The sequence below is a fragment of the Zophobas morio genome, unplaced genomic scaffold (assembly GCF_036711695.1).
Source record: "Zophobas morio isolate AGI-343-1 ecotype UQ-CSIRO unplaced genomic scaffold, CSIRO_AGI_Zmor_V1 ptg000044l, whole genome shotgun sequence".
In the NCBI taxonomy this organism is placed as follows: Eukaryota; Metazoa; Arthropoda; class Insecta; order Coleoptera; family Tenebrionidae; genus Zophobas; species Zophobas morio.
Genome location: NW_026972149.1, coordinates 9,437,682 through 9,454,862, shown reverse-complemented (window position 1 = coordinate 9,454,862; position 17,181 = coordinate 9,437,682). Strand labels below are relative to the sequence as shown.

Genomic DNA, 17,181 nt, shown 5'->3' with positions numbered 1-17,181 from the left:
AAAAGGTGGCGCACACTGCAATTTCAAATTATTATTCTAACAACTGAATCATCAGTCAGGTGGTTTATTATTTCTCCTGTCTTATAAATAAACCATTTTTCTATTATGTTGTCATCAATCTTATTGTTGTTTCTTATTAGGACATGAGCAAACGCACCCACAATCAATAACTGACCTAGTAAAAAACGCCCAAATAACATAAAGACAAGAAAATTAATCATAACTAGTTACAATTATTTTAGCAATATGGTCTTATTTGCCCATGCGACCTATATAATATTAAAATAAAACGCGTTGTCATTGTTTAAATTAAATGATAAATTCGTCAGTCTGAAGATGTGCACTTAACTGTCATTATCAGTATATTAATTATAAATCTTATCTATGCAATGATCAATAATGAGTCATAGTCGGGGAGATGTTTAAGTCCTCTTTTTCACACGTCTTTATTTTAACAACAGTCAAGTCGTGCTTATTCTCTCCCTAAAGTATATTTTTTTTAATTTCATATATTTATAGTAAGGTTTAGTGAGAAAAAGATTCAAGGTCAAATGTACCGACAACCAACATTTGACGTTTCTGACTCACTTGGGTAAATATGGCTATTAGGAATGTGTGAAATCAAATTACATTCGAATGTGCTTATTAAATTAATTTCTTACTTTCCGTTATCAGTTGTTAATTTATCAGATTTGAAGCTACTTGACGCTGTAATCAGTAATACCAATTTTGACAAGTGGGTTTGATAATTTACTTATTTAAACTAATTTTTAAATAATACTACACAAGCTGTAAAAAAGTATGCATAAAATTACATAAGCCTTTATGTGTAGAGATAATGACAGATAAACAACACCGGTCGGAGTGACCTTGACCAACTGTGACGTTCAATAACAGAAACTTGCATAGAAAAAATAAAAACAGAAAAGGCGACTACGCCAAACTGTTCCGAATTTCTGATATGGCCTTACGAACTAGCACATAAGGGTGACAGTCATTGGGAAGCGGACATTCCGAGCTGTTAAGAAACTTCGATTTTCCTTAGTCAGTTTGTTTACATCCGAATGAGTAATATCAAAACTTTCCTTAAGCGGATGGTATTTTTGAGCTAGTAGATAGCATTACGCAAATTACCACAACATCGTATAAAAAAGTTTCATTTTAAACCATTCCTTCAGATAATTCCAGATTTCTAACATTATGCTGTGTGAAATCGACTCGACGAGCAACCAACTGGGAAATAGTTTAGTCAAAATTTTTGCTAGAATGCGCGCGCATAAGCAACATAACTTATTTTATTGTCATTGCGGACGTCATCGAACGAAAATTATCTAATTTTAACGTGTAATTTACCGAAAATAATTAATTTCGCTGTATAGTACAGTTAATACCAAAAGTAATGGCAGCAGGTGTAAATGATGTTAGAATTAGTTAAAATTAGTGACATTAATTGTAGTGCCATCTGTGTCATATCTCGATAAATAAGAAAATACAGAATTCTAGATGGAAATTTTTCGTTTCCCGGGCTTGCTTTTTCAAATTTTAGAGAATAATTATCTTATCTTAAAAATGTGATAGCGTGATTAAAAAATCTGTATTCGTCAAATTTACACGTGGTGTTGAGTTACAGCGATTATTTTATTATTTTAAAATTTTCAATACAGTATAAGCTCGATAACCCAAACCTAATTGGGCAAAAGGTGTGTTCGGATTAACGATTTGTTCAAATCAGCGAATTTCCCAAAAATCTGAAAGGGAATTCAACAATGACTTCATACATTACTAAAAACTTCAAGAAATAAACCTTAATTTTATTAAACAAAAATGAAGTTTTCTTAAGCAGAAATAGATAATAGATACATTCGAAAAAAATATTACTTCGTGACCACAAACACGTTTAATTTTTTGAATCAGCATGTCGAGATCCATAACCCTGAATTTTTTGAAAATTTTGGACGACTTTTCAAAAATGGAAATGCAAATTTCGACCCATTTTCGACGATTTTCGAAATTTAACTAAACACATTCCACGCGAAGCTAAAGTAGATGTCGCCACCACCGAAGGGGCACCAGTTTGTAACCAAAGGTTGGCAACACCCAAAATGGCATTTGTGTTTTGTGTATTTGTCAGCTGCTTTGGTTAATCAGTCCTTGTTCATTTTGTTTGATTTGAATAAAAATTTACTGTTAATATATCTAGTAATACATTCGCCGCATACAGAGGGACAACTTTACCACATGAAAGTCACTATATTTGACACATTTTGGTGATTTTGTCCTTACAGACGTGGCTCCTCTAGCGGTACAAAGTGGCAGTGGAATACCCTAACTTCCGGCCTCATGTCTTCGATAACTCCAACGGTTTTTCCAGAATAGCTCATTGAAATATCACAATTTTTAAAAATGTTGAAAAACCAAAAAAAAATGTACAAAAAAAATAATGCAAAAACTTACTCTTTAATATCGTTTAATACAAAAAATAGTATGATCTATGTACAAAATAAATGTGCAAGGTATTTTCGCCTCTACATTGGCCAAATCGTTACCTAAGTTACTTGATAAAAATGAGGAATTAAAAATTACAAACGAAAATGATCTAAGGAAGACTTATTTAATTTATATATAATATATACAGTTTTAAATTAAATACTACATTTTCGTAAAAGTTGGTTAATAATACCACTACTGGAAAAATGTTGAAAATAAATTAATTTAGAAGATACGTCTACTAATTATTTTCTGTTACAGTCTAGCTAAATTGGGAAACTTTTATAAACATGATAAAGTATAAGTGTCCAAAAGTGACAGTGTACGAAGTTATAAATGGAAATTTAAAATTTTTGATTTCGATGTTAATATCATCTTTCGGTGCTTTGATTATGATCATTATTTTGACAAGGCGGCCAATCTAAAAACCAGTTTTCGCTCTAACAGTTATCCTGGATATTATTTTCCTAGTTCGAAATTTAAACCATCCTGCGCAAAAGTTCCTCCATTACTTCTAAGTTCTAATGATTGACTTCGATTAACGAAAAAATTAAGCATTTTGATAGAATAGAACACACAATCCTAGACATTGTTTTGTGCCAAAATATTTAAATTTAGACTAGAACTGAACTTACAATAAATTAGCGTTTCATAAAATTTATTATACTGAAGTGTTTCAAAGTTTATAACCTCACTTTTGCATACAATTCAGTTAGTTGTCAAAGTAAAATGTGAATAATATTTGAAAATAGCAAAAGTAAGGTTATGTTGATAAATTTCATGCAACTTAATCATTTTAACTCAAAATAGTTGCATAACATAGAGACAGGTGGTAAAAATAAGTACACTATATGGTATTTGAAGACCAGACGCCATGTCGTTTTGCGTCCCGCAACATTGGGTTGCCGTTTGTAGAACTTTTGGGTAATAATTATTCCAAAATTCGAACGATTTGTAGTTAATTTTTGCGCTGTTGCTCATATTGAAAGAGCCATCCATGACCATCATCTGTGGATTGTCTGGTGTAAATTGTTCCCACCGAATCGCATACAAAGTCCCATTAGTTGGGTTAGATGATTTGGCAAAGTTGGTCCAAAAAGACATCATAATTTCTGAAATTCGTTTATCTCTCACTTCCCAGCTGTTTACTCCATCGAATTCTTGCCAATATGGTATCCCCCAGACGTATATAAGGTCGTAAAGGTGAGGAACTGATACCCACTCTGGTAGACTATCGGCTACCCATTTTGTGCTAGGTTTCAAATCAAAACGATAAACAAAAGTTGGTTGTTCTTTGCTGATGTAACTTGCGTGGAGATATGTAGAGGCAGCAAAATTTTTTTCGGTTGTAAAGTCTGCCACTATTTTCCTTATGGAATCTAGGTCTTTAACACCTTTTACGGGATCTGGACCATAGAAAAACATAGCAGCGTCTGTTAGTTGCTCGTAGTTGTTAGAACAATCAGAGTTGTTGTAAGCAGAAAAGTCAGAATTGATGATTTCGGAAAGAATTTGTTGAAGGTTTTCGGTGGTTATGTTCTCCGTTGCAAATTGATCGATTAGAGTCGTATATGATAAAATCGCGTCCATATTTGTATAACCTGTCAAAACAGGAATTTTGTGAAAGTCACCTCTTTCGAAAAAATTCTTTGGAATATCTGGAATAAACGCGTTAGTGCTGTTACTTAGATTAGGATCCAGTAGGGGTTTCCAGTCAATTGTGGATGTTAAATCTACCAAAGGTTTACCATCAAGCTCTCTCAAACAATCTATGAAATGAGAAGTTGGTCTTCTGTTGCAAGGGGTAGATTTATCAACTAGATCTATGCTACGATCTTCTTTCGGATCTTTAACTATCGAAGGACTTAGAAAGTTTGCACTCATCACTATAGCTTTATTAAAATATTCTTTAGATTTTTGATTGAGCATGTGTAAGCCTATACTTGTACCACCCGTTCCATAACCCATTAAAGTAATGTTGTCTTCGTTTCCTCCAAACAATTTAATGTTTTTTTTCACCCACATCATAGCAGCTTGTTGATCCATCATACCGAAGTTACCCGGAGCTTCGCCATCCAACGTGGAAAAGAAACCCATTATGTTCAAACGCCAGGCGAAAGTGACCAGGATAATTCGATACCTGTAGACCAGGGTATGAGGATTCCACATAGCTGGAGACCCTGTCGTAAAATTCCCGGGATGGAACCATACTATGGTCGCGAATCCACTGCTCGGGGAATTGCCTGCAACACATGTTTATCAAATCCGTGTCTGGGGAGAAGAGGGTACTCGCCACGATCGATAGATTGCAGCGAGTACCCTCTTCCTCACCGTGTTGCGTATCTTAGCTTGCTACTCTAATTCATCATTAGTCCTCCACGCATTAAAACTAGTCACGCTATGTCTGACTTTAAATTTCTCCCTTCGAGTTCATTGATTCCACGAAAATCAAAATAAAGACGCCATCTTTTATATCAACTTTTTCTTTCAAGATCAAAAGCCCAATTAAGCAATCTCTGACGTGTAGATGGTCAACTTTGAAATCGAGACAAATTCGAGCACGCGATTTGTGCTTTAGGGAACTGAACTGCAAATTTTATTTTCTTGATGCGTGCCAAGGTCTATAATGAGGGAAAGACACGCTATAAACCGGCATTTAGCATTACCTACGTCCGGTCCTGTTCGCCTGTGTTTGCTTTATATGCATGCGACGGACAATGGTCATAAAAGGAAATGGGGAGGAAAAGGCGACAACACCATTTTCGCAAAAATAACAAGGCGTTATTGAAAAATCAATGTGAGAATGTGACGCTCCAAAACTAATTGTTTACGGCTAACCATGCAGGCCCGGACTCAATAAACTCCTAAATCTACCCAATCTAAATCAAATTATGCGACTAAGCCAAAATGGCACGTCACACCAGTTCAAGGTCGGAGAAATGTATTTCCATGTAAGAAATTAAAATATACGATTACTCCTTAGATATGACTCATGCAATCGATGCGGTAGGGGAACCTGGCCAAAGTGGGACCGGACTAAATCGTCTAGCACACTGCGTAGTTTATGCACATATGCACTGTTTTTAAGAAAAGAGAGAATTTTGCATACACATTGCCATATTGATCATGTTCAGGTAGGTCGTGGTCTACACCACAAAAAACTTTCGTGTTTTGCAAACATTCTTCAGTCGCAAAGGTTTAAAATTACATGTGGGTGCGTGGAACCGAAAAGGACAAAAGTCAGCGGGCAAACGTTCACAAAAAACTAGACTGCGCATAAAAAAGTGTGTTTGGTTGAACAAACACATTTTGGTCCCATCTAATGTCGTGCTGTTGTGGATTTTTTTCTAGGTTTAAGTAAATAACAAGTCCGAGGTATTGAGAAGAGGGTACTCGTTGCATCTGTGAAAGTAGCGAGTACCCTCTTCTTCAACGGACATACATGAATGATTTTTTGCAGTTAAATGGTAGCACTATTAGTGGGCAGGAAGTAATTCTTTGACGGTTCTCAGTAATTATAGTGTTATTGTTATGACTAAAATTTTATTTTAACAAAATAATGTGAACGTTATGTTTCGAGTCACTGCGGGCCTCCCTGAATGGAAATTAGTTATTGATTCGGAATAAAATATACTAACAACGATATATTTACGTCTTTGTGACATGAAATGTTAACGAGTGATTTTTACTGTTTTGAGACATTGTTTTTATAAGTACAAAGAAGTATACATACGGGGTAACTACACGTGTCGAAGAAACTCAATACGGGAGAGTAGCATTTTGGGACTGTAGTTGGGGATTATAATGTCAAAGCGTGATATTAAGGGTTGCGAATAAGGGCGCTTGTTTTCCGGAGGAGTGAAAATGGCACATATACATATATGAAAATCATATTATATATATATTTATAGCGCCCCTTGACTAGATCTGCTGCGACAGCACCTTTTAAAATAGCCGCGTTCTGATAAATTGAGACACTTAAAAGCAAATTTGTTCTTCTTTAATTGTATCACGAATGTCCAGATTAAATTATTCAGTCATGAATATTTCACGAGTTGCTAAAAAGCATGAAGTGGCAGAATAAGTGTGTAAACGATAAATAATATTTAAGTGAAACACGCGTTTTCCATGACAATGACGAAATTGTATTCAAATATAGATTTTTCTTACCGAAAGGTACAAAAACATTGAGGTAGAGGCAATCCTCGTTCATTTCCATTTCACTAAACGACGGGAAAATAAGGTCTAGGAACGGTTTGGCCTCCTCCCGGATGTCTTTTTCTGTTTGTAGACATGCAGGTTTGTACTCGGTTGCATTCTGCACCCCTTCCCATTGTTCCAAATTGTCGGTGTCTGGAGGTGCGAACCGCAGATTGTTCAAAGGGGGTACAGCGTACGGTATGCCAAAAAAGCCGATGATTTTTTGGGACCTGTATCTGGAGATTTCTTTTCCTTGGATGGTCCCTTGACCCGGGATGGTCACCATAGGGGGTTCTCTCGCCGCCAAGCACGTGTAGACCAACAATATACACCCGAGATGGACCCGCGACATTTTTCACCACCTTCACTTAACACTTGCGTCTTGGAGGAAGCAAGGGGTGAGACTGCACAATCCTGCCGAGCTCTGATTTAACTCAGCGCGATATATTGCGTGATGACGCTTTCCCCCAAGTTTACAGCGATCAATTCAGGAATTTTAGCTTTATGGGTCAAAAATGTTACAGTGACGTTAAAGGAACTTATAAATTAACGCAACTTCCTTTTTGGTTCGAATGGATTTACATAAGGGGAATGGTCTTGCAGAGTTTGCTCACTCACCCCGGAGGAACACACCTTTTCTTGTAGTTTGAAGCATAGCAAATGCACTTGGATGTGCAAATCGGGTTAAACGTTGACTTCACATAAATTAGGAAAAATCGTTCAGTTCCGGCTACACCTCGACCCATTAAATTGAAAGCTCTCTGACATTACCAGATGAGATTTGCAAGCGTTTTCACTACAGCTTCTGTATAACTGTTTAATTGTTGTGGAATTAGACCTCGTTAAAAGTGTCGGGTCAGGGTCACTTCATTAACTCGTTAACTACTTATCACACTTTGTTAAATTTTTAACTCAAAAAGGGAAGATAAATGCAAAAACGTTTAAATCTGAACAAAAAAATTGGAATATAGTGAGTTTATCCTATTCTTGCTAAGTACATGTCTGAAATTTAAGTTAGGTCCACACTCAAAACAAACCCAACCCTCACAAGATCACAATGGACACTCCAGATCATCATCCCCCGTTTGCTGTTATAATTCCTTTGAATTCCCCGACACTATCTTGTTAGAAACGCAAACCTTTGTTTGCCGTCCCACACTTCGGAAGTCCATTTAAAATCTTCGACCTCAAGTTTGAACCCGGTTTTATCTACATCCGATAATGTATTGTTGTTCTACTGCCCTCTACAGAACTTAAGGGCTAGAGACTTCGCCCAGGGGACTTTCATTATGATGATTGATGACCATCTGAGAATACAAATCCCTCATACTTTCAATCAGAAAGTTCATAATTAACAACGACAACTAACACCGGGTCTCTAGAGTGCTAAAATTCCAGGATTGCTTTATGTAGAGATGCCACTTAGAATTAAGATTCGGCAGCTGGATTATCATTCATGCAAGTGGATTGATTACTGGAGTGATGGAGCTTAAACGGAAAACTTTGTTACTTCCTTACTAAAACCATCAAAAGAGCTTAGGAATTGAAAAATCCGGCAAAATTACAGCGTAGCTGTTGAAACACGTCGACAGTGTTCTAGTTTAAATAGTAAATGTGCAACGAAATGTGCTCAATTTTAATTATGTAGCCTAAAAAATTGTCTACCCGACTGTGACTTTCCATAAACTTCACACGTTGTAAATGATGTAATTAAATACAACAATTTGTTGTAAAATTTGGCAGCTGGGTTTATCGATGTCGAATCAGTTGGTGTTTGCTGGTTAAAATTTCAGTGATTATGTGACCAACAATACATCGCGGGTCGTCGGTTCGCTAGTGGCGCTGTTTCGACGACACTACCAATGTACCGCAAACCCAGTGTATTTTTTATGTTTGATGTTTTGACAAGTTTATGTATGGTTAATGTAAAATTATAAATTGTATTTTAATATTAGGCATGACAAATTATTAAAGTATCAGTATTTTATTATTTCAAATGTAAACAATTAAATGTGTAACGATGTTGAATGCCGTACCAAAGGAATTTAGAAATTATTCGAAAAATTGCCAAAGTTTGGGAAGGATATTGCGGGATACTCGTTGTGCTTTGGATGATATTAGTAGCAATTTACAGTTAGGAAGTAAGTAACAACCACAAAGTGTAATCACTTGTTATCCTGTCTTTTTCTAGGAGAGATTAAAGAAGATTTGTTGAATCAAGATGTAATCGATAAATTTAAAAATAAGCTAGATACAACACCAACACTGATGGTTTTTGGCCAGAACTGTCATGCTAAAGCCTTATTCGTCAACAGTTTACTAAATGAGATTATTCTACCGTTGTTTAGCACCCAGTGGCGTTATGTAAGTTCCTTCATCAATTACTTTCAATTCTTCACTGTTTGTTTTATTAGATCACTTTTAAATATAGACAGTCAAGGAATATCCGTTTAACGTGGGGTCATGAATATGAAATTGTTGAAAAATTGAAAGCACATGAGAACCCATGGGTTACTATACCAGAAGAAGATTTACAAAGGACGGGTGATGATGTTTGTGCTTCACTAGAAGTAGAAATTGATCACCCTCTTCTAAAAGACAACGCTAATATTATGGTCCCTCCAGATTGTCATATTGATCATTTACCAGAAATTCTCAATAAGTATATGAGCAACACCTTACCTGTGATAATATATGCTGTGTCCGAAGATATCCTCAGTGATTCTGTAAATACCAATGATTTTTTTGCAAACTCTAACTCGTTTGTTTCAGAATATTCAAGAAATTCGTAAATTGAAAGAGATTTTTAATTCGCCTTTTTTATTTGTTACTGTTTCAAATATTGAACCTTCACAAAGTACTGATTCTTTAACTGAGTCTGAACAACACTTGGTTGAACGCAATGGTGGTCAACATTATTTACAACAAATGCAGAATTTACGTGATCAGTTAATAAGATTAGGTAAGATTTTGTCTCATACATAACTCATTGGTTAATGACTACCCATCATATTGAATACATGAACATCCAAATTTCATTGACATACATGTTTTGTTGAAAATTGAAATAGAAGCGTTGCGATTTTTGTAGGATATTTAAATGATGCAGATAACACAAAGACTGATGAATTAATAAAAAGAAAATCGTATTGTTTGGACTGTTCTTTGTATAACACCCTCATATGTGATAAACAGATGAACGAAGATTTTGTAGTGTTCATTCATGAGGTTTTAAAGTCGAGTATTTTGAAACTTGCTGCCTTACTTAGCGAGGTATTTTTAATTTTATTCATGTAGAATATTATCTAAGTGTAACACTGTAGATCCATAGTCAGTGCTTACGACGATTTATTTTGTCGGCGTTCGATATGGCACGCGAAATTCAAATAACCCCAAGACGTATTCGCTATGCCCAAGACATAGAACTTCAGTTGTACAAAAAACTAATGAAAATGTCAAGTGAACAGCAAGAAGAAATCACGGGAATCATCCAACGGACTTTACAAGATATGAGATCAAACGTTAGTGAGGTTCTTCAGGGATATAACAAAAGTATATTTCCGTCTTGTTTGTTTTTTCTCTAAATTGTTACAATTTTACAATTTTCTTAGACGACGACCACCAATCGACGAAAGTGGCAACTCTAGAAATCCAACAGTTAGTTTTGAAACGACTGCGTAACTCCGTCGCTACTCAAATCGTCCAATCAGTTGGTTGCCTGCAAGAAAGTTTCACCGGAACCCTACAAAGATGTCTAGAAAGTCTTGAAAAAAACTGCCACGATTTAGAAGGCAACTTGTCGGCCTCCGACGCCGTCAAACAAATTCTGAGTGCCGCCTACAGTATCGACCTAAACTCATCAACATCATTTTCCATAGTTCATACCTTTATGGATCGTCTAAGAACCATATTAGCCAACTTCATACTGCCATGGTCATCATCTCAAGTCCAGTGTGGCGTACAGTGGCAACTCCAGGTTGTAACAAACATAATCGACTCTTTAAGTGCGTCAAAATTAGCAAAAACCATTTCAACTCAGGTAAGTCTGTGTGCGTGCAGAAGAGGGTACTCGATTACCATCTATTCATTAAATGTATTTTATGTAACACCATCCTCCAACAGTTTCAAGAACACGTAAAGCTGTCGCACGAGGCGTTCCAGAGCGCTATTCGCTCTCTCGAAAACCAGCTCTCAGGTCAGTTGGAACAAACCGAAGAGCAGCGGATTTTGATTCGTAAAAGGCACGCCCCAAGGTTCGCACGTTTGGCGTTAGAAAGCACGTCTTTGTGCGATTTGGTTGTCTGGGGGATGCCTAAACAAATCCGCGAGATTGGGCGGGGACAGTATGGGGTTGTGTCGTCTTGTGAGCCGTGGGCGGAAATAGATCCTTGCGCGTTCAAATCGGTGGTGCCTCCGGACGACAGACACTGGAATGACCTTGCGATGGAGTTCTACTACACTAGGTATAAATATTCTGGTGCGACTTCCGGGTATTGTTTGCTTTTTGTAGAACTATTTCCGAGCATCCACGAATCGTGAAACTGAGAGGGTCTGTGATAGATTACACGTACGGAGGTGGTAGTTCTCCAGCGGTTCTTCTTATTATGGAGAGGATGACCCGGGACCTACACTGTGGACTCCGTAACGGGTTATCGTGGGTGAAGAGGTTGAGGATTGCGATCGACGTGGTGGAAGGCATCCGGTATTTACACTCTCAGGGGTTGGTCCACAGGGACATCAAACTCAAGAACGTTCTAGTAAGTGCCGCCGTTGACGTTACTGTGGTGTTAATGTAGTCCGTTTAGCTCGATAGTGATGATCGAGCGAAGCTGACGGATTTCGGGTTTTGTATTCCTGAAGCTATGATGTCAGGGAGCGTTGTGGGGACTCCGGTTCATATGGCACCAGAGCTACTTTCAGGTCGTTACGATTCCAGCGTGGACGTTTACGCTTTTGGGATTTTGTTCTGGTATATTTGTGCTGGACAAGTGAAGTTGCCCAATCATTTTGATCAGTTTCAAAACAAGGAGCAACTGTGGAGTAGTGTGCGGAAAGGTGAAGGGGTAGACGATTTTGACTCGCATTAACGTATGTTGTTGTAGGTATAAGACCTGAATGTTTGGCGCAGTTTAATCAAGCTTGTTGGAATCTTATGGAACAGTGTTGGTCTGCAGAACCAGCGGACAGACCGTTACTGGGATATGTACAACCCCAGCTTGAAGCGATTTACAATAGTGCTAAATCTGAATCTTCAGGCAAGTTATCCAGTTGTAGTTATAGTCCTCCATATGAGTGCTCCTTTACTAATGTCCATGAAGATTACTATTACAACAATTATGCATATTTTAGAGAGTATTAGGTTTAGTGTTTAGATTCATGTTGTTTTTAGACGTGTGTTTGACATTCGTTCATTATTTCAGATTCCTACTAACGAGGTGGATATTTGAAATGAAATAACTTTTTATCATATTAATGAACTTATTGTATATATGTTTTTGTAAATTATTTGTATTGCATATATTTTTTTTACATAAATTTGAGTTAACTGCTTATTTTTTGAGTTCTGCCGTTTTAGTGAACTGCGGTTGTCCTTACATTCATGTGTGTGACTACTGGCTAGAACAACCAAATGGAGTAATATGGTGGCCACGTTTATAAAGAAATACTCGCAGAAATAATAATGAATATATTTCGAGAGTACAATCTGAACAATGTATGTACAAATTTTACATATAATCAGTCTAGTAAAAAATTTTAAATGCTCTGGCCGGAATGAATTTATTAGTATCAGATCTACGAAGGAACATTTTTACGCAAACAGAAAATGGAAATACAATGAACATGCGAATAAATGAACGGCAAGTTATACTTAAAGGCACAATACGTAAAATTTGAAGAAATTCGCTTATATATTGTTATGAGAAGCATCCCAGTTTAATGAATAATTTTACATATTGTGTATCACATATTTATTTGAATTTTGCGGCGCAGAGTTTGTCTTACATGTAAATATAAAAGTTTAGTGTGGTTTTGATTTAGAACGTAAGATCCGCTCTGCGCCTTAAAATTACATGTCCCCTATTATACTCTTGTTAGATTATATTGCAGTTACAATTAACCTATGTCATAACATAGAGGTAACATAAAATTAAAGTAAAATAAACAGAATATAAAAATATATAATAAATAAGAAGCAAATGCAAAGTTGTAGGTAACAAAAATGTCGTCATAGCTGTGTATAATACGAGATTCAATGAATTTTATTACAAAACCTACGGCTAAACACGTTTTCAAGTTTAAAAATACGTTAACAATAAAACTGGTTTTGAGCAAAGCGTTTCAGCTGACGTTATAGCCAGTACCAGTTCAGATAAAGACCAAATTATCCTGCCAATAAACCGTCATCAGCTTTGGTTTTCACAATTTGACTTTTTTTAACTAAAACAAAACTCAGTCGATTTTAACGTCAAACGAAAAAGTGATTTTTTTTGTTTTAAAGCACATAAAGTGACTTCATCATTTCTAAATCCGTCAAGGCAGTGAGAAAACACTATCACAAATCTTTAAATACAATTTGGTATTAGGCAACAATTCTCAAATTTATAACATAGGCTCATATATATCTTAATCTGACAACATCTTAATCAAAAACACTCTACTTAAGAACTTTTTTGATTTTCGGAAAAAATTCGACTTACTCTTACTACGTAATCAAAGATCGAAATTAGGTGCAATAGTTAGAGTAACAGACAAACCCGACTCTTTAATCAAGTTAACAATATCACCATGACTTAAGTGCATTATTGCAATATGGTTGACTGCCACTATGTGATCACCGACTCGCAGCTTCCCGCACTTCTCCGCTGGGCTATCCTCGATCAAACGACCTACAAAACGACCATCAGCCATTACTTCCCACACAAGGAATAAAGACTCACCGATCGTCGACCCTTGCTTGTTAGCTGACGATATGATGACGAACCCAAACCCTTCGTTCTCGTTTCGTTGTACCGTCACATCGTAGTTACCCTCGGAGTGTGGGGGCGACAACACCGGCAGGTGCGAGGCAGGCGGCGGCGGCGGGTTCTCGTGCGGCCAATTCACCCCCATAGGATAAGGCGCCATCATCGGCGGCGGGTACAGCCGTCTCCGCACCACCAAAGTCACCTGTCCCCTGGCAGCGGCGGAGTTCATCAGCCGCACGACCTGGCGGTGTGACGCCCTCAAAACCGAAAACCCGTCCACGCTCACGATTTCGTCCCCGGATCGGATTCGCCCGTCCAAGTCCGCAGCGCCACCTGCCACTATGTGTCCCACTGCGACCTGGGACTTGTCTTCAATGCCGCCTACGATTCTGAAGCCGAAACCGGTTTCTTGGCGGTGGAGTATGACTGTGGTGGTCATGTATTCTGCGTTTCGTGGCACGTACTGCCAGTAGTCGCCCCCAGGGGCTTTTTTGATGGAGGGGTCGTAGCTGTCGCAGTTGTCGACCATGGTGTTTCGGGGGTTGGTACAATTGTAACAAGTGCAGTCGTATTGGTGCATCATGAGGGTCCCCCAGGAGTACTTAGGGTCGACAACTGGAGGCGGGTAGTCGTAGGAAGGCTTACTGGGTCCGTTTTCTGATATGTCTATGTCGTCTTCTTCTTCAGGGTTGTCGATGAGGGATAGGCGAAGTCGTGAACGATCAGCACTAAAGTTGTCGTTACTATAGTCACATTTGAAGAGTTCGTTGTTTGAGTTAGAGTTTAAATCTTTAACTGGTGTTTTAGAAAGGCTTCTTGTATCAACCAGAGGTGTTTTGGGACGACTGGGCAACACTTCTCTTGGTTGGGTACTATAGATATCGGCCGTTGGTGTTTTGCTGCGATAAACGTTGTTGATGTCTTTACCACCAAATCTATTATCTAATTTTCGTAACTTATTCCTAATATTTGGTGTTTTGTTTGTGCATCCTCTTTGAACACAAATTGTAGCCTCACTGTTGTAAGGACAATTCTTTAATACTTGTACAACTTCATCATGAGACATATTGACTAAGGAAATGTCGTTTATTTCTAATAAAATATCACCTTCCATGAGATTCTTGCAGCGTTGTCGGTCAAGTATTTGTTTAACCCTTTGCCCACACGCACTATCTGCTATGGTAAATCCAAAACCCAAATTCCCCTTGACGATGCGTACCCTCACTTCAACCTTCCCCAACGTACAATTCCCTATTCCTTTAATCAAATCGTCTATATCGTCAGACGGTTCCAGTGTGTTGTCCTCCTCCCTGGATATATCATCCCCATCCAAAAAATTGTAATTCGTGTCTAGAAGTCGCTTGTCGGTGGGTACTTGTTGAAGGTGCGAATCCACCGCGATTGTTGTAACAACCTCCGTGTTCGGATCGTTCGGGTCGAACGGTAGCGGATACCCCCGACATACCTCCAGCGACACCGTAGATCCAACATTAATAGACTGAAACAATCTAACAATCTGAATATGCGTGTACCCCAAAACGCAGGTATCATTAACGTAAACAATAACATCGCCTGTTTGAAGTTGGCCGTCCAACCAAGCCGGTCCTTTAGGAACCACGGATTTGATTTGTAGGAACTCGTCAACGCCGTCATCACCACCTACTATTGTAAAACCTAAACCTCTAGAAGACTTGACAAGAGAAGTGCGAAATCGTTGGCCGCACAGTTCTGCGGGGTCTTTAGTGAAAGACGTGCGACTCGCACGCGCGGAAGCTTGGGATGCTGCTCTTTTTGCTTGTATCACAGGATTTTCGTACTGAGTTCGTCTGTTCACGTGATCTATGAAATAGGTGCCGTAATTTGGATCGCTGATTTTTTCCCAACCGTAAGGCAACTCGTCGTCTAGACAGTCTTCAAGGGACTTCTTCTGGAACTTCGAAAGTCGTGGATCCAGCCAGTGCGACGTCCCGGTAGAGTGGCTGAGAAAAATACGAATGGCATGTGATACCTTGTAGCAAGCTTGATAACAAAAAGGCACTACACAATTTTTGTAATTATAGTAAACTTAAATTTCATTCCATATTGATACAATCCTGCAAAATTTAAAAGCTTTAAGCAATATTTCAGCATGCATAAGCTTGGGTTGGTCTCGTTTAGTAGGATCATGCAAGTCACATGACAGTGATTAACATTAACACAACGAACGGTCTAGAAATGTTTCAAAACTATGTAAAGAATCAGAAATTACAATGAAATAACACTTCAATTAATTGAGGTTTGCAAGTTAGCGCTCAATTATGTTCATCTACAATGAATTCGAATTCGTGTTGGAAAGTAATTATCCATTTAGTGTCAATTTCTTTGCTATTTATAGAGGTTTATTTTGCTAAGTGTTAGGTGCCTCCTATTTTTGGCATTTAGTGGTGTGTTAAGAATAACTACGGACTACATGAGATCACTGGCTGGGAGGTGTAACTTACTCAATGAAGTAAACTTCGCCACTCTCAGTGTATGCTTTTTCCCACTTCGGGGGAAGAGGTCCCAAGGAATCATTGTCCTCATTATCATTAGTTCTACTAAAGTTATCTTTATCTTCTTCATAGTAATTACTGGTCTCCGCATGGACACTATTATTGTCAGTTTCTACTTTCAAAGGTTGAGAAAGGGGGGTTTGGTCACTGTTGTTGTGACTCATCTTGAACAAGTCTTCACATGAATAACTTCTTGCTGGACCAATTAATTAACACACTGTTGAGTATTTCCATCTAACAACATTATTTTTATCTTTCGAAGAAAATAATGAGAATAACACACTGCTTTTCGATTATTGTTTCAACTTCATTTATAACTCTGTTAACGTAAATATTTATTGCAGGTTAAGTGCGTCCTTCCACATTTAAAGCCATTATTATTGTCAGTTCACATAAATAAACGAATACTTTACATATCCTCTAGCTTTTCTACACTTAAATCTGCAAACAAACTCGCAAACGTTAGCGAATTTCTTCTTTTCGTTGCTTCACTCTTCACTGTTTTTTTTAACACCAACTCAACTGAATGTGGTTGCGGCGACGTCTACGAACCGAATCAGGCCGGTACTTTAGTCACAGCAGAAACGTCACACGCTGGGTATTTTTAAAAATGTAGCGCGGAAACATAGCCCGTCGAAGATTTTCCGCTTAATTGGTTGTATTCAAAATGATTACTGAGTAGCGGTAAAAACGTCCACGATATAAAATTGGTAGCGTTCATTTTTTCAGAGAAGAAAGCGACACAAATTCGGAATTTAAAAGAAAGTGAGCGGCGATTTAATAAAACATAATTGGTTTTTAGTTGTCTGTCTTCGCTCGTTTTAATTAACGTTGCAGATAATTAGTTGGCTGGTGCATATGTTTGGAGAAATTTGACACTTTATTAACAACGTTATTGGTGTTTGCGGATAAGTTCATTAAATCAAAAGTTTGACTGCTTCAGGCGATGCATTTTTACTTTCTGATTTTTTTTGTTGTTGGTTTTAAAGGGATCATGA

General features: G+C 37.7%; 3 protein-coding genes across 4 annotated transcripts; 1 reads left to right on the top strand and 2 right to left on the bottom strand.

The window, feature by feature from the left end:
* Positions 1-2,461: 2,461 nt before the first annotated feature.
* Positions 2,462-7,495, bottom strand: LOC135141620 (carboxylesterase 1C). The gene is made up of 2 exons (XM_064072880.1): positions 6,658-7,495; positions 2,462-4,730 (listed from the first exon to the last, which is right to left on the bottom strand). The coding sequence occupies exons 1-2, from the start codon at positions 7,037-7,039 to the stop codon at positions 3,289-3,291; spliced, it is 1,824 nt and encodes a 607-aa protein (XP_063928950.1). The 5' UTR covers positions 7,040-7,495; the 3' UTR covers positions 2,462-3,288.
* A 1,070-nt stretch (positions 7,496-8,565) lies between these two features.
* Positions 8,566-12,239, top strand: LOC135141614 (dual serine/threonine and tyrosine protein kinase-like). Of its 2 annotated transcripts, XM_064072872.1 has the most exons (12): positions 8,567-8,828; positions 8,879-9,051; positions 9,102-9,413; positions 9,460-9,649; positions 9,779-9,960; positions 10,011-10,239; positions 10,299-10,726; positions 10,810-11,150; positions 11,198-11,444; positions 11,493-11,742; positions 11,790-11,942; positions 12,108-12,239. In XM_064072872.1, exons 1-12 carry the CDS (start codon positions 8,708-8,710, stop codon positions 12,116-12,118), a joined length of 2,637 nt encoding a protein of 878 aa, XP_063928942.1. In that variant the 5' UTR covers positions 8,567-8,707; the 3' UTR covers positions 12,119-12,239. The 2 variants fall into 2 exon arrangements, with proteins under 2 accessions (XP_063928941.1, XP_063928942.1); XM_064072871.1 differs by lacking the exon at positions 12,108-12,239 and having other exon boundaries at positions 8,566-8,828; positions 11,790-12,101.
* A 127-nt stretch (positions 12,240-12,366) lies between these two features.
* On the bottom strand, positions 12,367-17,108 carry LOC135141615 (membrane-associated guanylate kinase, WW and PDZ domain-containing protein 1). Its single transcript, XM_064072873.1, has 3 exons — positions 16,133-17,108; positions 13,626-15,631; positions 12,367-13,574 (listed from the first exon to the last, which is right to left on the bottom strand). Exons 1-3 carry the CDS (start codon positions 16,345-16,347, stop codon positions 13,399-13,401), a joined length of 2,397 nt encoding a protein of 798 aa, XP_063928943.1. The 5' UTR covers positions 16,348-17,108; the 3' UTR covers positions 12,367-13,398.
* Positions 17,109-17,181: the final 73 nt, after the last annotated feature.